At 39.8% G+C, this 22,455-nt stretch overlaps 2 protein-coding genes and 1 pseudogene across 3 annotated transcripts; 2 read left to right on the plus strand and 1 right to left on the minus strand.

The window, feature by feature from the left end:
- The first annotated feature begins 946 nt into the window (after positions 1-946).
- Positions 947-19,144, plus strand: LOC108993344 (protein EARLY-RESPONSIVE TO DEHYDRATION 7, chloroplastic-like). Of its 2 annotated transcripts, XM_018968224.2 has the most exons (5): positions 963-2,008; positions 2,584-2,750; positions 3,639-3,723; positions 4,090-4,285; positions 19,002-19,144. In XM_018968224.2, exons 1-4 carry the CDS (start codon positions 1,119-1,121, stop codon positions 4,277-4,279), a joined length of 1,332 nt encoding a protein of 443 aa, XP_018823769.1. In that variant the 5' UTR covers positions 963-1,118; the 3' UTR covers positions 4,280-4,285; positions 19,002-19,144. The 2 variants fall into 2 exon arrangements, with proteins under 2 accessions (XP_018823768.1, XP_018823769.1); XM_018968223.2 differs by lacking the exon at positions 19,002-19,144 and having other exon boundaries at positions 947-2,008; positions 4,090-4,503.
- LOC108993334 lies at positions 10,962-19,032 on the plus strand (annotated as a pseudogene).
- On the minus strand, positions 19,053-22,165 carry LOC108993343 (amino acid permease 3-like). Its single transcript, XM_018968222.2, has 8 exons — positions 21,916-22,165; positions 21,679-21,817; positions 21,140-21,373; positions 20,964-21,057; positions 20,608-20,822; positions 20,346-20,503; positions 19,963-20,190; positions 19,053-19,852 (listed from the first exon to the last, which is right to left on the minus strand). Exons 1-8 carry the CDS (start codon positions 21,961-21,963, stop codon positions 19,427-19,429), a joined length of 1,542 nt encoding a protein of 513 aa, XP_018823767.1. The 5' UTR covers positions 21,964-22,165; the 3' UTR covers positions 19,053-19,426.
- Positions 22,166-22,455: the final 290 nt, after the last annotated feature.

Genomic DNA, 22,455 nt, shown 5'->3' on the forward strand with positions numbered 1-22,455 from the left:
GCTCAAGGCTTGTTTGGAAAAAGTTTTCATTCCAAAATTCTTATATCATCTCATCTCATCTTATTTGACATTTCCAAACATCACTTAAATACAAATACTTTCAAACTAATCATTCCAAATTTCTCAAACTTTCAAACAAAAAATAAAAAAATAATTCAACTTTATAAAATAACCAAACAAAAATAATATTAAAACTAAATTTTAATAATATTTTAACTTTATAACTCAAACGATCTCATACTATTTACAAAATATCTTACTATTATTCACAAAATTATCATCTCATCTTACTCTCTAATCTTGCATGCTCTGGGGAGAGAGTCAGGTTGTAGACCTTAATTTTGGGTGTGGCCAATTACGTGCACATCCCAAAATCATTGCCGTCAACCAAAACAAAAACTCTCTTGAGCTGGTTGATCCAAAAACAGTTGTTGAGCCACTGCCAGGTGCCAACACCATAATTATGTACAAGAGAAAAGATATTTACAACCGTAAATTGTGCAATTATCGCGTAATCGTTTTGAAAAAAGTGAATAAAACATGAGACTTACATGAAAAAAATTAATTTTTTAATAGTGAATTCTACTATTTTTTAAAGCGATTACGTGACGATTATACACTTCACAATTATATATAATTGTATATAGAATTACTATTATGTACAAACCCAGTTACCACCATTGCAGGGAATCAAACCACCCGGCTTCTCCAGTCCTTCAAATACTTATATCAGAATCAATCTTTCTTATAGCTCATTGGGTTTTCTATGGATAAGTTTTTTGCATACCCATGGGCGGAAGCAACTCTGGGATTCCCTAATAATCATTGGTATTGTGTCCACGGTGTTAGGTTGGACTTCTAAAGGGCCTTAAGACTGATCACAAAGCCCATCAACAAAACCGCGGGACAGCTTTATTTTATTCAGACAAACTCCTCTTTTAACTTGAGTAAAAGATCAATCACAGACCACGGTTGTCACGCGGCTCGTTCCCAGCGTGCCACGCTTGTTCCAACCGACACCCCCTTCCATTTCCTTCGTTACCACGATTCCTCCAACCTAAATACGCCTCCGATCTCCTCTCAGCTTCGCCCTCAATCGAATAGTCACAAACTCAACAATGTCAGCTTCGAAGCCCTCTCAGAACACAAGCCAGGAAGTCATTTTCTCTAACCCAGAAGCCACTTCCTCTTCGTCCCTATACCCTTCCATCGACGTGAAAGAACTCGCAGAGAACCTCTTCCCTGCTGTAGACGATGACGTTTCACAGGCCTCTTCACACTTGCTACAACCCTCGGAAGATGTTCTGGTCAAGGTCCCAGGCGCACTAGTGCACCTCATCGAGAAAGACCATAGCGTCGAGCTCGCTTGCGGTGAGCTCGAGATAGTTAGTCTTAGGCAAGGCGATAATGTCGTCGCCGTTCTTGCGCGTGTCGGAGATGATATTCAGTGGCCGTTGGCGAAGGACGAGGCTGCTGTCAAGCTCGATGAGGCCCATTACTTCTTTACCCTTCGGGTTCCGCCAGATGGGCCGGTGGGAAGTGATGGGGACGATGAAGATTTTGCTTGTAAAGAGTGTGAGATGTTGAATTACGGGTTAACGATTGCGTCGAAGGGACAAGAGGCTTTGTTGAAGGAGCTGGATCGGGTTTTGGAGATGTATAGCTGTTTTTCGGTACAGAAGATGGGAGAAATCGGGAGCTGTGAGGTATTGGATGGCTCGGTGGCGAGGGAGATGTCTCCTCGGGAGTTGGAGTCGAAGGAGAATAAGGAATTGATGGGTGAGAGCTCGGCCGCGTACTGGACAACATTGGCACCGAACGTCGAGGACTATAGTGGGCACGTGGCGAGGCTGATTGCCGCAGGGTCGGGGCAGCTGATCAGAGGGATCTTGTGGTGCGGTGATGTGACGGTGGACAGGCTGAAATGGGGAAACGAGTTCTTGATGAAGAGGATGGAACAGAGATCCAATTCGGAGATTAGTCCATCAGTAATGAAGAGGATAAAAAGGTTTGACTAATAAGCTCTGCGTTAATGTCTTTATTTGAGTTGGTTAGCTTGGATGATTGTCTTATGCATATTCAGTTAGTCATATTTATCAATCTTCACCCTCCAAGGCTCCAATAGAAAGTTTGCTTTTTTGTAATTTTTTTATTGGGATCAAAGAGTTTTCAAAATAAGTTGTCTTAAAAAACAAGAAAGAAAGAGGCTAATATCACGTTATGGTGGACACTTTTCCAATAGGGGATTTATTGTGATTGGGAATGCCGGGGAGATGATCCGGTGAATATCCGTTTTTCTGACATTAGTGGTTAGATAGCCAGTTAGATGGCCAATTGATTTTGTTTAGTGATTTTCCAACGCAGAGTGGAGAGCCTGGAAGTCCGGTTGCATTATTTGTTCAATGCATATATGATCTACTTTTGAATTGTTTGACCTCTGATGAATGATTTACAGCTTCCTTTCTATTTTGTAGTTCAGGCCCTTGTTTCCTCTTCAATATTTCTATATTGTAATTTCTGCCCCTGTTTTTGTTCTTGATTTTTTTCATTTTATATGGAAGTATCATGTTGTTGATCTTTTAGGGTTAAAAAGTTGACAAAGATGTCAGAGAATATGGCTTCTGGAGTCCTTTCTGGGGTTGTTAAAGTGTCCGGATTCTTTACAAGCTCGATAGTGAACTCTAAAGTGGGCAAGAAATTTTTCAGCCTCCTCCCTGGAGAGATTGTCCTTGCTTCTTTGGATGGATTTAGTAAGTTCACATTACTTCATTTGTTTTTTCAATCTGTTCAATATGTGACTTTGATTGTCTGTGTCTACAGTTGTTTGTTTTTGCATTTGTCTTCTTAAAAGTTAAAAAAGAAGTCCCCCAGGGCGCGGGGGAGGGGTGTCGTCCTCTGTTTTTCTTACTAAATATGGGTAAATTAACATTGAGCAAATTGGAGCTACCACTAGGTTGCACGACAACATATATAGTGAATTTGCACAAAGCTACAACTGTACATATTGCTAAGCACGGAATGCCCTTTTGTGTCTGACAGCAAGATATTTTGAAGTCTTACAAGTTACAACTAGTGGAAAACTCTGTATGTTGCCTCATCTATATACGCCTGACTTGTCCTTAAACGCCAAAATGGGCTGACAAATTGAAGTTGCTAGTTTGTACTCGTGTAGCTACTTTGGAACAATTTTTTATTCATTGGCTACTTCTAGCTTTGTTTTCAAACCTCAGGAAAAGGAACTTATGCATAACTACTTGTTTGGAAAGTCAAGTAATTGGATCAACAGCCATATTCCTATGCAATCTGTTGTAGTTGGAACTTGCTCTAGGCATCATATACCTAGTGGATGGTGAAATGGGAAACTCAACTTTTGTCTAGATGTTATATTTTATTATTGATACATACGCAAGCTTAAATATAAAGACAGATCTCTAGGGCTTAATTTGGGATTGGAAGTTTCATGAGACAAAAGGAGGCTCTTGGAAAACGGAAAGATAGAAGAACTATTTGAGTTGACCAAAGATTTGGGATATAAATATTTTCCTTTAATATTCTTTCTTGTTTTCTCTGGTTCCAGAAAATATGGCATGAGCCATGCTTCTGCCACTAAAATGTGTGTTGTGTGTGTGTTTTTGTAGGCAAGGTCTTTGATGCTGTTGAACTTGCTGGAAGGAATGTCATGTCAACTACTTCAGTGGTGACTACTGGGCTTGTTTCACAGAGGTAATTCCTAATGTGACTGTAGAATTGATGCGGTAATTGCATCAGCATTGGTGTCATGAATATAATCACCATGATTCCTATCTTCTTTCTTACAATTTTTTGGCAAGGTCTTGCTCCACTAATGTTCATTAGCCTATGTGGTTATCGTCAATCATATGCCATTGATGAAATACAAATTTCTGTAGCTTGGTTTGGACTTTTTTACTTTTAACTTGCAAAACATCTCCAAGTTGGGGAAAGCAGCCGTTGTACCTGTCTCCATGTCTGGACCTGGCCAACTTTTAATATTTGTACCATGTTTCTCTCGTTATCTTAAAGATGCATGGTAGGAAGCAATGAAAAGAAGTATTTTTTGGTTCATTGCAGGTATGGAGAACAAGCAGCAGAAGCGACAAATGAGGGGCTTGATGCAGCAGGACATGCTATCGGTGCCGCTTGGGCTGTGTTCAAGATTAGAAAGGCTATCAACCCCAAGAGCGTACTCAAACCCACAACGCTTGCAAAAGCTGCTGCTGCAGCGAATTCTGCTGAACTGAAGGCTAAATATAAAAAGTAATGGCAGGCGTTCTACCTTCCTTTTTTCTTCTTTTTAATGAATAGCGGATACAGTTAGTTACACTAAAAGCACTCCATCTTAGCTTCTTACATTTAGCAGAGGCCAAGCTCCTTGGTAGCTGTTAGCCATTATATTGTTTTGTTCTTTTTCTATACTTCAATGGATCAGATGACTTCTGTAATTTGGTTAGTGCCATAAAATCAAACGTACAGTCCATTTGCATTTTTGTTGATCCAGACACCAAGTTATTTAATAAGCCACGTCATGGTCGGTATCATCCTCCGATCCATGAACCAAGTCATACATTATCACAAAGACAAAAACACATCATTAGTCTTTAATGTCTGCTTGGATGTGTATGTGGTTAGGCCATATTGAGAAAAATATCAAATACTTGGTTATTAAAGATGAACATGACTTCGAAACTTCTTTCTGATAAAGAAGCTAGTTTGGGTTTATTCCTTACTAGAACCCCAAAAAATAATCCCAGTAATCATGGCTCTTTCTTAATAACTAGTTTTGAATGGAAGACCGTTTTGTGGAAGTATTAGGCCTAATCACAATTATCATTCTGTGTGCTTAGGAATCTGAATTATTTAGCTTTCTGTCTATAAACTTCATATAGTGGTTAGTGGATGGGCGTGTGCGTTTTTCAGAAGAGGACCGATCTAGAACCTCCAAACCTACGTTTCTTCAAAGAGGACCGATCAAGAACCTCCAACCCTCTCTCTGTTCCTAATCTATTTCTCGATTCTACCAAAATGTTCTCTGATTTATACAATCTAGTGGCCGATAGGCAGAAGATGTTAGGAAAAGAGAGGAATTGAGAGGGAGAGTGAATATGATCGTGTCATGGTAGCTCTCTAGATAGTTGGTTTCAGGAGATATGCAGTTTCTCTTCACTTTTAAAAAATCGATCTTGTGAATTAAACGGAGAGCCAAATGGAAAAGTGTAACACTCAAGGCTTGTTTCAAAAAAGTTTTCATTTCAAAATTCTTATATCATCTCATTTCCTTTTCAAATATCACTAAAATACAAATACTTTCAAACTAATCATTATAACTTTCTCAAACTTTTAAACAAAAAATAAAATATAATTCAATCTTTTCAAATACCCAAATAAAAATAATATTAAAAAATTATATTCTAACAATATTTTAATTTTATAATATTTTTTATTTAATTTTTTATTTTTCCAAAATAAAAAAAAAATTAATTCAAACTATTTCATTATTATTTACAAACTATCTTATTATTATTCATAAAATTTTAATCCCGTTTCACTCATTAATCTTGTTCTTGTCCTAGCACTCTCTGGGGAGAGATTGAGGTTGTTGACCTTAATTTTGGGTGTGGTCCATTCTGTGCACATCCCAAAATCATTGCCGTCAACCAAAACAAAAACTCTTTTGGGCTGTTTGATCCAAAAACAGTTGTTGAACAATACAAGTCGCTGCACTAGGAATTAAATACATTGCACTTGTATTCAAATCCACAAAAAACAGTTGTTGAACGATCCAAGCCACTGCCTGGTGGCAACACCATAATTATGTACAAACCCGGTTACCACCATTGCAGGGAATTAAACCACCCGGCTTCTCCAGTCCTTCAAATACTTCTATCAGAATCCGTTTGGAGTGAGAGATAAGATGAAATGAAATAAAATAAAATAATGTGAGATAGTTTGTAAATAGAAATAAGATCTGAGTCGAGATAGTTTTTAAAAATTTTGTGTACTTAGATTGTAAGTGAGATGAGATAGTTTTAAGATGTTGGAGAGAAGATAGATATAGATCCTACAAATGATTATATATTATTTGTAATGATTTTATTTTATTTATAAATATATTTATAAATAAGTAATAATATTTTGTTAAATTACATACCCAATTTTTTTTTATATAATATAATTCATAATAATATTATAAGATGACAATATTTTTATAAACTCAGTTTCTATAAAAAATATCAAATAAAAATATATTTTATTTACAATATTCTTAAATAATTATGAAATATTTATAAAATCAATTTATTTTATATTTTTATTATTATAAAAATTACGTATCGAGCAATAATTTATTAAAAGAAATTTGAATATAAAATTTGAAAAATATGTAATCTATCACAATACCCATAGTAGGGGTGGGCAGCGGGGCGCTGCCACCCGCCCCCATGTATGGGCGATCCCCTGCCTAGATGTGGGGCCCCCCCCCGCTGTCCCTGTGGGGGAGAGGGATGAGGGTGGCCCCCCCCGCCGCCTATAGGGGAAAACCCCTCATCCCCCCTTCTTCAATAGTTTTCTCATTTTTTTTCTCCAATCTTCAAGGCTTCTTTGTCGATCTCTCTCCTAGACTAAGTTTGCGCCTACTCCAAGACATTGTAGTCTTTGCCCCTCTTCTCTCTCGATCTCTCTCCCACTATCCTTATAATTTGTTAGGGTTTCGACAAAAGGGATGAAGAAGAAAAACAAGGACTTGGGAACTGAGAAGAGGCTTCTGAACTCTGGAGGATCTGTTGAAGTGTGTGTGTGTGTTGCGAAGTGATGAAGTTTGAAGAAGAAGAGGTCCAGAGGATATGACGTCGTGGAGCAATCTATTACCTGGGTCAAAGCTGCCGTTTAAGTCAAGGTGTTGCACACCATTTTGTGTTGAGGTGCTGCGCACCATTTCATCACTTTTCCTTAATACAAACGGCAACCAACAACCTGGTTCGTTTGCAGTCTCTCTTTTAATTGGAAAGGCTAGCCTTTTACTATGATCAACTTCGTATTCTTAAAGCTTTTGTTTTGCTTGTGAGTTATGGAGTTGTTTCTTCCATACGACACCAACACGTCCATGAGCTTCACAAAGGGCAGAGTAGTTTTTTTTTTTTTTTGGGGGGGCACCGCACCCCGTGTAGTGGACGGGTTACCCCGCCCCCTCATGAACGGGGGTGGATTGTCGGAAAAAATTCACCTCCCCCGTTCATGTGGGGGCGGGGGACGGGGAAGGGTTGGCCCCCTCCTATAGGGGGCGGGTAGAACCCCTAATCCATAGTAAAATAAAATTTTACGCCTCATGTATCATCATAATCTGAGGAGAAATATTATGTAAATTTCAATAAGTCAAAATGTACTTGGAAAATTTAAAAAGTTCGAATAATCAAACTGCACCCTTACAATCACAATATTTATGATATTCATGTCATCATGAGCAATTCACCATTCACTAATCGCTCCTAGTTGCCTACATAGAAATGACAATGTCATCCTTGATTGCATCCATAGCTCAGACTGATTCCAACGTCATGTCAGGAAGACGTGTTGAAGCTACAACGTCACCAACCGCACGGCCATTCGGATCAAGCCGCATGCTCCTCCATTTCTTGAAGAAGAAATCGTCTGGCGTCGTCATTCTAATAAAATTATGTAACGTACAATATGTTGTGATCAGTAACCCTTGCCTCCTAACTAAATACGCAGGCATGAGTCTTAACAATCAAAACCGTGATTTAAAGACCCCAAATGTACGTTCTCTTACGTTATGAATGATTGAATGACGATACTTAAAATAATCCTTATATTCCCTAAATCCTTGCTGACCCTAACGATCACTTCTATGATATCTTTCTCTAGGATAGGGGGCATAAATTCCTGAGTACATGGAAACGCCAAATCTAGTAGATAATAATGATCTGTTAACCTATTAACAATAAATATAAAAAAAAAAAATCAGTTACTTACCAACTATTCCCAGAGATATAACAAAATACATATAAAGATAAATAATTTTTAATAAAAAAATTAAATAATATTATATGTTTACCGTCCAAAGGCCATGGAAATTGGTTGCGGGCCTGATTCAATGCATCAATGAATATGCATGCATCATGCACGATTCCCTCCCAACCAGTGTACAAAAATGTAAACTTCATATCTAGGTCACATACACACAAGACATTTTGGGTAACTCGCCCATACCGGTTGCAAAATGCCTCATATACCTATTCAGGTACAATAGCGTCGATCATGGTCTCATCAATTGCACCAACGTATCGCTGCAAACGAATAACCCATTTGATTATGCTTGCGTAAGTTCAAATAAATAATTTAAGCAAAACTACTGCATAATTCTTATTATAATTTATTATGTACGATAAAATACTTACCTCAAACCAAGGATAATTTCTCAGGTTGGCTGCGATTGCTGGGTGCACCTTGGATGTGTGTGTTGGGTGAATAAGATGTGTCCCAAGCCTACATAGGACCCGTGTGACTTTCCTTATGTGCAGATTAATGGCATTCGAAATAACTTGTGACAATTTCTCAGATTTCCATTCAAAAATTCTAGAATATATTGATGTCCCCACAGGACGATATTATGTTGTAGCTGTCTAAGATTCTGTCTTTGTCGACGACCAAGATTCCCAACGAGGTCCATGATCATAATCATCTTCTACAAATTCATCACTGTTATCAGTCGCACCCTTATCAGGAAAGATGTCGTACGCATCGAGGTTCACATCCATCGAGGAAGTTTCCATTGACCAATTCGCATCATCCATGTTCTATCACATTCTACTATGTTGTCCGACCAAAATAGTTAGGAATTAGAATTGCATACATTGAAAACATCATATTTTAATATAGAAAACATTACTCTTTTATTTTTAAGTTCTAAACTTTTAATCAACCATCCAACATATACTTGGCATGAAAAAATATTAGTAATAAATATCGCACTTAATGCCACATCTCAACGATCATGGAAAAAGTTTAACACAACACAATTACCAATAACATAAATTCATTAAACCAATACATAATCATCTTATGAAACAAATAAAGTAGCAGTCACAGAGATAAAGTAACAAACACATAAATAAGGTAGCAGTCATAGAAATACAAGTAGCAAGAGCGGAAATAAATAGATGATAAGACAATTATCATGCATGCTCATTAATAATTTCGAGCCTAGAGTTCCCTCCCGACGGGATCTAACGACAAGAAGCATTGCCGCATATCAGGGTCACATAACTCCTTTATTGCATGATACCATTGTGGACCCTCTAGTCTCGAAGAAATCTCTCTGAGCAATGTCATACAATGACTAATTGAATTGTAACCTCCATCGATGCCTTCACTAGGCTGTGATTCTTTGTTGCGCTTCACTGAACCCATAACTTCACCATCATCATACTGCTTACGTTGCACGATCTGCGTGCGTTTAACCTCATCCAGGCACACAGAGATTTCTTGATCGAGCGGGCTCGTTTTCTGTTTACGCCTACATGATGAATGTGCATCTACACCGCGTGAGTGTGACCCATCCCCATCAAAATATCGATGTCATCAACCTCAATGCGCGATCCCTGTTGACTACCCAATGCAGAAGCACGCCAAGCTTGCATCTCTGAATCAAGCTGCCGCTCCTTGTCACTATCTATGGGCAGTTGTGTTGAGGCGTGTTGCAAAGTCCCATATGCAACTAAAGCACCGAATATGGTGCACAACTCCTCGTACTTTGGTAGGCCAAATGTCTAAAACCTCCCTCATTTATTTTTGACCTAAAATTTTCATAATACACATATGTCAGTAATAAAGTTGGCACATGAAAAATTAGATAATAAAGGCACAAGTTAATTTTTTGCCCCGATGGCATTTTCCCAAACCTCATCGCTCCCCACTATCATCTTCGTGTCAGGATCCCAACACATCCCGATTTGGCTCATTAGATCGGTAAACGGACGCTGTTGGTCCTTCAACCTCTAGATTTTGCTCCAAATCTAGCTCGCGTCAAACACCCTCACACCAATAGCGGTGAGCCGCTCAGCATAAGCGGTATGCTCTCTACTCGTGATCTTGCCAATCCTTAATCTACCGTGAATGACATCTTGGTGAAGCATGTCAATGAATACTTCCTCCATGCCATCGCCCCAAATTTCACGATCACGAATCGTGTTTTTAGAATCATCCATGTTTAATAGCTAAGAAATTGATAATATGTCAATGCAAGTAATTGTTCGTAAAATATCCAAAATTATAACCTCATGTCAAGTAGAATAGTTCTTTTGGTAGGGTAGAAATGAAAAACAGAAATATTACTTACAACCCAGTATTATGATCTTTATTGAACATCATAATAAGTTGGGTACTAAAGCAATGCATTAACCTCATTATTGCATCCTACATCATAATAAGTTGGGTACGAAAGCAATACATTAATTACTTGCATCTTCCTCAATCAAACTAAAATAAGAAAAAAAAAGTATTAAGAAAATTAAACTCACAGCAACAACCAATTACATGCATCATGAAAAAAAAATTATGAGTAAATAGGATAAACTTGACAGGAAAGTTGACTAATTTAGGACTATCATATTTTGGTCGTTTTCAAGTAATGCTTAAAATTCACTCTCTCATTCTAATGTATAAGATTTGACTAGGACAAAGTTATGAACTGTCTTCCAAAAAGAAAACCCTTCAACTAAAAAAAATCACCAAATACAAATCATATTTATCAACTAAAAAGAGGCACTTGCAAAAATCAAGTTGCCAATCAAATGCCCCTCAAACTGCCAAAAATCTCACATAATTCCAGGAGTTTTGTAAAGGACCACAGTTTCTAACTGCCATAGTTAGCAGAGGCCAACATCAACCCTGTCAGCTTCTCCCTCAATCGAATAGTCACAAACTCAACCATGTCAACTTCGAAGCCCTCTCATAACACAAGCCATGAAGTCATTTTCTCTAACCCAGAATCCACTTCCTCTTCGTCCCTATACCCTTCCATCAACGTGAAAGAACTCGCAGAGAACCTCTTCCCGGCTGTAGACGATGACGTTTCACATGCCTCTTCACACTTGCTACAACCCTCGGGAACATGTTCTGGTCAAGGTCCCAGGCGCACTAGTGCAACTCATCGAGAAAGACCATAGCGTCGAGCTCGAGATAGTTAGTCTTAGGCAAGGCGACAATGCCATATCCGTTCTTGCGCATGTCGGAGATGATATTCAGTGGCAATTGGCGAAGGACAAGGCAGCCGTCAAGCTGGATGAAGCCCATTACTTCTTTACCCTTCGGGTTCCGCCAGATGGGTCGGTGGGAAGTGATGGGGACGATGAAGATTTTGCTTATAAAGAGTGTGAGATGTTGAATTACGGGTTAACGATTGCGTCGAAGGGACAAGAGGCTTCGTTGAAGGAGCTGGATCAGGTTTTGGAGATGTATAGTTGTTTTTCGATACAGAAGATGGGAGAAATTGGGAGCTGGGAGGTATTGGATGGCTCGGTGGCGAGGGAGATGTCTCCTAGGGAGTTGGAGTCGAAGGAGAATAAGGAATTGATGGGGGAGAGACCGGCTGCGTACTGGACAACATTGGCACCGTAATAGATGATTACGATCATCACTCACACTTGATCTCAATCATGCAAAGATCTGGGACCAAAATCAGCTCATCTTCCAAACTTGGCATCCTACAATCTCGTGTACAGCAAGAGTTACTTTTGGTTTATTTGTAAATATTTGACAGCTATTCTTGCCTTATTTGTAAATCTTAGCATAGGCACACTTTTGTAATACATTGTGTGAGTAAATCAATAAACACCAACGTGTTTCAGAATTCTCTATATGGTATCACGAGACAGCATTCTCAAACGAGTTTGATCGTCTTCTTCCGTTATGTCTTCATCATCGTCTTCCACCCTCTTTGTTACACAATCCACCAACCCCAACTCACATCCTGAAACTGCTATCATTGCCATCAACGCCACTGCACAGCTTCCTTACAAACTCACCTCTTCCAATTTCCCTGCATGGCGTGCCCAACTCGACTCACTAGTTGTCAGGTATGATCTTCAAGGCTTCATTGATGGCTCCCACCTCTGTCCACAACTTGGCACCACTCCATCTGTTGAGACTCAAGCAGCTCATAGCCGCTGGATCTGTCAAGATAAACTCCTGCTAAATGGGATTTTCGCATCGGTGTCTAAAAGCATTATGCCCTTGATTGCTTCTTCTAGCACTTCAAGAGGCGCTGGCTTCAATTGATCCGTCTCTTTGCAAATCGCTCTCGTACGCGAGTTATGCAACTCAAGGATAATTTAACGTCCTTGCACCGTGGCTCCAAGAGTGTCATCGAATACTTACAACAAGTCAAGTCCACAGTCCACTGCTGATGAGCTTGCACTTATTGCCTCTCCTCTCACGAATGATGATCTCACCCTCTACATACTTAATGGACTGGGATCTGAGTTTCGTGACATTGTTGGTCCTATTCGAACCCGCGAGAATCCCCTTACCTTTGAAGAACTGCATGACCTCTTTGTAAGTCATGAAACTTATCTCAAACGACTTGAGACCCTGCATCAGACAACCATTGCTACTGCAAACTATCATCAGAAGAAAACCTTTCAGTCTTCGAACAACAAAGGCAAGCCACAACGCAACAACAACTCTTGGCACAACCAACGGGGCTTCCAGTCTCAAAACAATTCTCACCCTTCACAGAAAAATGCCGTGGCTTGCCAATTCTGTTCTAAGCCTGGTCACACCGCACGCCAATGTCGAAAATTCTGGAACTCATCCTCTCCTAATGCCAAATGTGATGATACAGGCTCCTCCACACACATCCATGGGTGGTCAACTCTGGTGCTTCTCACCACATTACCTCTGATTTGTCCAAGCTCTCTGTTCATTCCGAGTACGATGGTACTGACGAGGTGATCATTGGGGATGGTTCAGGTTTGGCAATCTCTCACATTGGCACTGTAGATTTACGGCTTCCCACTCATACTGTTACTCTCAATAACACTCTTTATGTTCCTGCAATTCATAAAAAATTTGATTTCAATGCATGAATTTACCAAGACTAATAATCTTGTTCTTAAGTTTCATCCATTTCATTTCCTTGTGAAGGATCCGACATCGGGGGCGACACTAATGCAAGGCAAATGTGACAACGACATCTATTCATTTCCAGCTTCATCGTGCAAGGATAATTCCTCACCAATGGCTTTCACCACTGAATGTGTCTCCTCTGATATTTGGCACAATCGTTTGGGTCACCCCTCTCAGATACTTGTTCATCATTTAATAAAAATGTATCAGCTTCCATCCAATAAAAGTACTTCTCATTCTCTTTGTTCTTCATGCTCCATCAATAAAAGTCATAAACTTCCGTTTCATTCTTCTAGCATTTCCAGTTTTGCACCTCTTGAATATATGTTCATGGATGTTTGGGGTCCAGCCCCCCATACCTCACTTGAAGGTTATTGATATTATGCACTATACTATGTTGGTTTTTTCCTTTGAAACTCAAATCTGAAGTTTCTGCCATTTTTCCTCAATTAAAAGCACTTCTTGAAAAGCAATTTTCTTTACCAATTAAACATCTTTACTCAGATAATGGAGGCGAGTTTGTAGCACTCAAAAGCTATCTCAGTCAACATGGCATTTGTCATCTCACTACTACTCCACACACTCCCGAACAAAACGGAGTGGTCGAAAGTCGTCACCGGCACATTGTGGAAATATGAATGACATTGTTATACCATGCCAATCTCCCTCCATCATACTGGAGTCTTGCTTTTCAAGCTGCGGTCTACTTAATCAACTATATGCTAACTCATATGCACTCACTCAAATCCCCCTTCGAAGTCCTTTTCAATGCTAGACCCAATTATCTCAAACTTAGGATTTTCGGCTACCAATGTTTTCCATGGCTCAAACCTTACTCTCCTCACAAGTTGACCTCCAAATCTCGGCCCTGCATCTTTGTTGGATATTCCACTTCCCAGAGTGCATATAAGTGTCTTGATCGATTCACCAATCGCATTTTCATATCTCGGCATGTTTGGTTTGATGAAACCTGTTTTCCTCATGGGAAATCACTGTCTTCATCTCCTTCTACCCAACCGATACCCTCACCACCTCAACCTCTCATTCTTCCTACCTCGTCAATGACACTCTCAACTGGTAAAGTCCTCTCGGGTCCCTTACTCGATGTAGCTGGTCCACAGGTGCCTTCACAACCTTGCGTTGATGTCCCCCCTGCTTTACCTTCAGTTGCTACTGATTTCCCATTCATGAGTTCTCCTATTGCAGACACTGACCAGGTTGTTGAAACAAGGCCATCCCAGCCTTTGCGCATGGTGACCCGCTCTATGAACGACATTCACAAGCCCAACCGTCTCTTTATGACCACGAAGCATCCCATGCCACCGTCCATTGAACCCACTAGTGTTTATCAGACACTCAAAGAACCTCACTGGCGTCAGGCCATGAGTGAGGAATTTACTGCACTCGTTCGTCATGGCACATGGAAGCTGGTTCCTCCCACTCCCAAACAGAATTTGGTTGGCTCCAAATGGGTGTTTCGTATTAAAAGGAAGCTTGACGGATCAGTTGATCGCTACAAAGCCAGGCTAGTTGCCAAGGGCTTTCATCAACGTCCCAGACTTGACTATACTAAGACATTTTCTCCAATCATTAAGCCTGCAACTATTCACATCATCTTGATTATTGCTGTCATGAAAGGGTGGCCTCTCAAACAGCTTGACGTTAACAACGCCTTCCTCCATGGTACAATTACTGAGGACGTGTTTATGGCTCAACCAACTGGCTTCATTGATGCCTCTCAACCTTCTCATGTTTGTCATATTCAGAAATCTATTTACAGACTGAAACAAGCCCCAAGGGCCTAGTATCGAGCCCTTCATGATTGTCTTTGCAGCATTGGTTTTTTGAAGTCGGCATCTGACCCCTCTTTGTTCATATATAGTCATCGGGACATCATAGCATATTTTCTTATCTATGTTGATGATTTAATTCTCACTGGCAATAACTCTATTTTTCTCTCTACTGTTGTTAACAAACTTGGCTCCCAGTTTTCACTCAAGGACCTCAGGTAGCTTCACCTCCTTCTGGGTATTGAGGTTCTCCCCACGACACAAGGTCTCTTCCTCTCACAGCATAAATACGTGCGGGATCTTCTTCAGAAAACGCAAATAGAGGGTGCCAAAGATGTTACTACTCCCATTTCCACTTCAGGACGCCTTCATTTACATGATGGCTCACATTCCATTGATAGCACCGCTGCACCATGTATCGTACTGTCATTGGAGCACTCCAGTACCTCTCACTAATGAGGCCCGACATCGCTTTCTCAGTGAATAAACTTGCCCAGTTCATGCATAGTCCAACTGAACTTCACTGGGTTGTTGTTAAAAGACTACTGCGCTACCTCAAGAACACTCTCTATCATAGGATTCATCTCAAAAGGTCCTCCACCTCTCAGCTCCTTGCCTACTCTAATGCCGATTGGGCAAGGAACCTTGATGACCGAACCTCTACATCGGCGTACATTATTTTTCTTGGAGCAAATACAATCTCGTGGAGCACCCGAAAACAGAAAGTTGTTGCTCACTCCTCAACAGAAACTGAGTACAGGGCCCTTGCCAGTGCCACGTCTGAACTTGCTTGGCTTCAATCCCTTTTCCTTGAGCTTGGTGTCCAACTCTCATCTCCTCCAAAGCTCCTCTGTGACAACATTGGTGCTACACAACTAAGCTTAAACCCAGTGCTTCACTCCCGAATGAAACATATTGTCATCGACTTGCACTTTGTGAGGGACTATGTCAGTAAAGGGCTACTTCAAGTTGCACATGTTTCTACCCATGATTAGCTAGCTGACTTAATGACCAAAGCTCTCTCTCGCCAGCAGTTTCAACTTCTGAGATCCAAGATTGGTGTCGCTGATGGGAGCACCATCTTGCGGGGGCGTAATAGATGATTACAATCATCACGCACACTTGATCTCAATCATGCAAAGATCCGGAAGCAAAATCAGCTCATCTTCCAAACTTGGCATCCTGCAATCTCGTGTACAGCAATAAAGATAGCAGAGTCACTTTTGGTTTATTTGTAAATATTTGACAGCTATTCTTGCCTTATTTGTAAATCTTAGCAGTGTATAAATAGGCACACTTTTGTAATACATTGTGTGAGTAAATCAATAAACACCAACGTGTTTTAGAATTCTCTATACATCGAACGTCGAGGACTATAGTGGGCACGTGGCGAGGCTGATTGCCGCAGGGTTGGGGCAGCTGATCAGAGGGATCTTGTGGTGCGGTGATGTTACAGTGGACAGGTTGAAATGGGGAAACGAGTTCTTGATGAAGAGGATGGAACAGAGATCCAATACGGAGATTAGTCCATCAGTAATGAAGAGGATATAAAAAGGTTTGACTAATAAGCTATGCGTTAATGTCTTTATTTGAGTTGGTTAGCTTGGATGATTGTCTTATGCGTATTCAGTTAGTCATATTTATCAATCTTCACCCTCCAAGGCTCTAATAGAAAGTTTGCTTTTATGTAATTTTTTTATTGGATCAAAGAGTTTTCAAAATAAGTTGTCTTAAAAAACAAGAAAGAAAGAGGCTAGTATCCCGTTATAGTGGACACTTTACCAATAGGGGATTATTGTGATTGGGAATGCCGGGTAGATGATCCGGTGAATATCCGGTTTTCTGACATTAGTGGCTAGATAGCCAATTGATTTTGTTTAGTGATGTTCCAACAGAGTGGAGAGCCTAGAAGTCTGGTTGCATTATTTGTTCAATGCATATATGATCTGCTTTTTCAATTGTTTAACCTTGTATAATAGATGATTGTTCATTCTTTATAAACATATCCAAGATCTTGTACACAGATAATGTGAGATTATTCCTCAACACCCTCCCTCATGTGCAGGTCGTATTTTTCCCGATCCTTATCATGGATAAATAATGTGGGCCTCCATTCGTCCTGTAGTAGACCCTGATACTATAAAGAAATTCTTAAGATTAACTCATCTCATAAAACCGATTCTACAATAGATGACTGTTCATTCCTTATAAACATACTCAAGACATTTTTCACAAGCAATATGGTATTATTACTCAACATCCTCTTCAATATTCTATACTGTAATTTCTGCCCCTATTTTTTATCTTTATTTATTTTATTTTATATGGAAGTATCTTCTTGTTGATCTTTTAGGGTAAAAAAGTTGACAAAGATGTCAGAGAAGATGGCTTCTGGAGTCCTTTCTGGGGTTGATAAAGTGTCCGGATTCTTTACAAGCTCGATAGTGAACTCTAAAGTGGGCAAGAAATTTTTCAGCCTCCCCCCTGGAGAGATTGTCCTTGCTTCTTGGGATGGATCTAGTAAGTTCACATTACTTCATTTGTCTTTTTCAATCTGTTCAATATGTGACTTTGATTGTTTGTATCTACAGTTGTTTGTTTTTGCGTTTTTCTTAGAAGTTAAAAAAGAAGTCCCCCAGGGCGCGGGGGAGGGGGTGTCGTCCTCTGTTTTATTTACTAAATATGGGTAAATTACCATTGAGCAAATTGGAGCTACCACTAGGTTGCATCGACAACATATATAGTGAATTTGCACAAAGCTACAACTGTACATATTGCTAAGCACGGAATGCCCTTTTGTGTCTGACAGCAAGATATTTTGAAGTCTTACAAGTTACAACTAGTGGAAGACTCTGTATGTTGCCTCATCTATATACGCCTGACTTGTCCTAAACGCCAAAGCGGGCTGACAAATTGAAGTTGCTAGTTTGTACTCGTGTAGCTACTTTGGAACTTCAATTTTTTTATTCATTGGCTACTTTTAGCTTTGTTTTCAGACCTCTTAAGGAAAAGGAACTTATGCATAACTACTTGTTTGGAAAGTCAAGTAATTGGATCAACAGCCATATTCCTATGCAATCTGTTGTAGTTGGAACTTGCTCTAGGCATCATATACCTAGTGGATGGTGAAATGGGAAACTCAACTTTCATCTAGATCTTATATTTTATTATTCATACATACGCAAGCTTAAATATAAAGACAGATCTCTAGGGCCTAATTTGGGATTTGGAAGTTTCATAAGACAAAAGGAGGCTCTTGGAAAACGGAAAGATAGAAGAAGAACTATTTGAGTTGACCAAAGATTTGGGATATAAATATTTTCCTTTAATATTCTTTCTTTTTTTCTCTGGTTCCAGAAAATATGGCATGAGCCATGCTTCTGCCACTCAAATGTGTGTTCTGTGTGTGTTTTTGTAGGCAAGGTCGGTGATGCTGTTGAACTTGCTGGAAGGAATGTCATGTCAACTACTTCAGTGGTGACTACTGGGCTTGTTTCACAGAGGTAATTCCTAATGTGACTGTAGAATTGATGCGGTAATTGCATCAGCATTGGTGTCATGAATATAATCACCATGATTCCTATCTTCTTTCTTTCAATTTTTTGGCAAGGTCTTGCCCCACTAATGTTCATTAGCCTATGTGGTTATAGTCAGTCATATGCCATTGATGAAATACAAATTTCTGTAGCTTGGTTTGGACTTTTTTACTTTTAACTTGCAAAACATCTCGAAGTTGGGGAAAGCAGCCATTGTACCTGTCTCCATGTCTGGACCTGGCCAACATTTAATATTTGTACCCTGTTTCTCTCGTTATCTTAAAGATGCATGGTAGGAAGCAATGAAAAGAAGTATTTTTGGGTCATTGCAGGTATGGACAACAAGCAGCACAAGCGACAAATGAGGGGCTTGATGCAGCAGGACATGCTATTGGTGCCGCTTGGACTGTGTCCAAGATATAAGAAAGGCTATCAACCCCAAGAGCGTACTCAAACCCACAACTCTTGCAAAAGCTGCTGCTGCAGCGAATTCTGCTGAACTAAAAAGTAATGGCAGGCGTTCTACCTTCCTTTTTTCTTCTTTTTAATGAATAGCGGATACAGTTAGTTACACTAAAAGCACTCCATCTTAGCTTCTTACATTTATGATTTCTGTAATTTGGTTAGTGCCATCAAATTAAACGTACAGTCCATTTGCATTTTTGTTGATCCAGACACCAAGGTATTTAATAAGCCAGTCATGGTCGGTATCATCCTCCGATCCATGAACCAAGTTTATACATCATCACAAAGACAAAAACACGTCATTAGTCTTTCATGTCTGCTTGGATGTGTATGTGGTTAGGCCATATTGAGAAAAATATCAAATACTTGGTTATTAAAGATGAACATGACTTCGAAACTTCTTTCTGATAAAGAAGTTAGTTTGGGTTTATTCCTTACTAGAACCCCAACAATAATCCGAGTAACCATGGCTCTTTCTTAATAACTAGTTTTAAATGGCTTATAAGTCTTGAGATCCAGAACAACTCCAGCAAAGGAGCCGACTGCAGCGGCTATAGAAATGCAGAGGCATGTCATACTTATCATCTGAAGCCCTATCCACCTGCTTGTCCAACGTGCAATCTTCTTTTGAGAAATGTACATCTCAATGGGAAAGAAAACTGTCAATGGCCAGAATCCAAAGGCCCCAAGTATCCCAACAACATCGTTGAAGAAAGGCATGAGCATGGAGATGAGGGTTGTCAAAATAACAAAGATTGTCCTCCATATTAGACGGAAGAAGTTAAGCTGATAAATACCAAAGAAGGGGATAGGGATGTCATATTCGGCTGTTATAAAAGTACTCGTGGCCCACTTCCGCTTACTCCATTTTTCTATGAATGCAAACAAGGGCTGGCAAAAGACCTGCAGTTGACACGTGATTACTTCGAGATCTAAAGAATAAAAACCTCGTAAAGCTTACCCAAGCCAAGAGGTGCACAGAAATTGGGTTTCTATTGCTGCTAGAGCTATACCTGATATGCACCAACGAGGTGGACAACAATGGCTACATTTGCTATATCTAGTAGCCAGTAGGGGTTGTAGAATCCAAATCCAGTTAAAAGATTTCCGGGAGCTTCATCACCAAAGGCTGCATATCCCATGGCTCCACAAAGCATATAGAACACTGTTGTTACAGCGATGCTGAACAAAGTAGCTTTCTTCATGGTCTTGTGTTCTGCAGGAGGAGATCTTATTGTGTCCTGCTCAGGCAAGCAATTTGCACAAATTATTCCATATGTTGGATTAAATTGTACTTTGTCCGATGACCAATGTCATCGTTGTTGTGGACTTGATCACGAGATATCTAATCTAATGATCTGTGGTTAGAAGATAGGCAGATATCTAATTGAAGTACCTGGATTTCAATGAGGATGATGGAAAAAGAATATGCGAAGGCAATAGCTCCAAGAGCTTGCAAACTCCTCCACATCTTCTGTGTAGCAGTGACTGTTCCGGCATGTGTTACTGTCCCTATACTAATACCCAGTAGGCTTCCTTTGAAACTCCCATTTTCTGCCATTTAAAAAGTAGCGGTGTTTCATACATATGTTAGTTGTTCTTTTGATGCTATATAGGTACCAGTTTAATTTGAGTAACGATTGTTCATATGTCTATACCTGCTACTTTGCCTATGCCAAGACCAAGACCAACACTGGAGTATGTGAATGACATAATTGCTGCGACTATAGAGAGCCACCACACTTGATCAAAGTCCGGAATTTGAGAGAATATCACCTCTATGATTCCAAATGTTATCATGTACCCATTGCTGGACATGTGACACGGATCTTTCCCACCACTTTTATGGAAACAGTTTGATCTCTTTATTGCCCTAAATTGAGCTCAACACGAATATAAGAGTGAATATACTTTCAAAATTACATGCAAACTTTTTGTTACATACTACAAAAATTATAAAACAGAATGCAAAATTCATGTGTGAATTATATGCTAGCTAGCTTGGGAAACTCACATCATGCTGACTGATGCTGCAATTGTGTACCCTATCGCAATGCCAAATAGATTTATATACTGAATCAACCCGCATAACATGACCTTTTTTCCCCCTGCAATCTCACATGGACATGACTTTTAGAATCATGACAAAATATAATCCCCTATCTTAAAACGACAGAAACTATCCCTCACCCAAGTTAGCCTTGACAGCATCCATATAGGTGTAATTTCTGTGTCCGGTAACTTGGTCACCGGACCTATAGCACTGTGCGAGAAGGCCCGAGGTATAGACATTAACAAGGGCAAAGAGGATCATGACGACAGGTCCTGCAACCCAACCAAGCTGCCCTATGGCCCATGCCAATGACAGCACTCCAGAACCAATGACCGCAGTAATAATGTGTGCAGTTGCAGTCCAAAAAGTCCCTGCATCACATATATCGTTATCATAATCAGTTCCATGTGCTCACTGGATATCAGTTTTACCAACACGTAATTATAAAGGTCTCACATAACAGATCAATTTGTACCTGTTTAAAGAAGCTAAATTAGATAGATATGGTAATAATTAAGGAAAATGGCTAAATGATGAGTTTGGTACTCGTGAAATTGTAAGAAATTTACTAAGGCTACTCAAAATGGTATTCCCCATGAAATAATAATAAAAAAAAAAAAAGATTAAGTGGCCGTGTTATAAAGTAAAACTAAAATATATATTAGGTGATTTTTACCTGTTCTCTTCAAGCGGCCATCATCATCAAAGCACTTGGAGTAGTTGGACTGAGGGTTTATGACTTCAGCCTCGGTACCCAGGGTTTTAGGTTGGACTTCCACTTGCAGGTAGTGCTTGATGTCATGCCTCTCTTCTACCTGATCAGAGAAAGATGGGCATATATTGTAAGATATAAGAGAACCAAGCATCTCAACATGCATATATGAAAGAGATGGTCGGATTAGATTTGTCTTACGGCGCCATGATGGATCCTGGATGGAAGTGTACGACTCCTTGGTAACATGGCTATGAAATGGCGGAAATGATTTGCTAGAGAGAGAGAGAGAGAGAGGGTGAAGCTGAAGGATACTTGGAAAATTATCTGGAGATCGTGGGGTTTATATACAGAAGATCTAGGAGGATAATAGCTTGAATAGAACTTACAAAGAAGATCGAGAGGCCGGGTGATATTGCAACGTGTTGGTTAGCGATCATGTAACACGCCCTCGATCGGCCTCTAGTGCTAGCTCTTGTCCAAAACTTCCTCTCAAATTTTAGTCAAAGTGCAAATGATAACATGTAACGCGTACAAGATTCTGTTTCTTAGTTGATGTGAAGTACTACCGGTACTGAAAAGAAAAGTAGTCATGAACTAATTATTGAGTCAAGTTTCCGCGTGGTGGTCAGATTAATTATGGACATGTTGAAGATGACATGCATGATGCAGGCCATAGTACTACTTATACTGCTAATTATCGTATGCATAAATAGAATCATGAAAAACGATGAAGCTGGT

Source organism: Juglans regia, chromosome 13, assembly GCF_001411555.2.
Source record: "Juglans regia cultivar Chandler chromosome 13, Walnut 2.0, whole genome shotgun sequence".
NCBI classification, from domain to species: Eukaryota; Viridiplantae; Streptophyta; class Magnoliopsida; order Fagales; family Juglandaceae; genus Juglans; species Juglans regia.

What these genes read in the sequence shown, in the direction of transcription:
- LOC108993344 (XM_018968223.2), top strand. Translation starts at nt 1,119, where the DNA reads ATGTCAGCTTCGAAGCCCTCTCAGAACACAAGCCAGGAAGTCATTTTC. An exon ending in GTAATGAAGAGGATAAAAAG is followed by an intron (nt 2,009 to 2,583) that starts GTTTGACTAATA and finishes TTGATCTTTTAG; the next exon opens with GGTTAAAAAGTTGACAAAGA. An exon ending in TGCTTCTTTGGATGGATTTA is followed by an intron (nt 2,751 to 3,638) that starts GTAAGTTCACAT and finishes GTGTTTTTGTAG; the next exon opens with GCAAGGTCTTTGATGCTGTT.
- LOC108993343 (XM_018968222.2), bottom strand. Translation starts at nt 21,963, where the DNA reads ATGTTACCAAGGAGTCGTACACTTCCATCCAGGATCCATCATGGCGCC. An exon ending in TGCTGTCAAGGCTAACTTGG is followed by an intron (nt 21,058 to 21,139) that starts GTGAGGGATAGT and finishes GTGAGATTGCAG; the next exon opens with GGGGAAAAAAGGTCATGTTA. An exon ending in GCAGCATCAGTCAGCATGAT is followed by an intron (nt 20,823 to 20,963) that starts GTGAGTTTCCCA and finishes AGCTCAATTTAG; the next exon opens with GGCAATAAAGAGATCAAACT.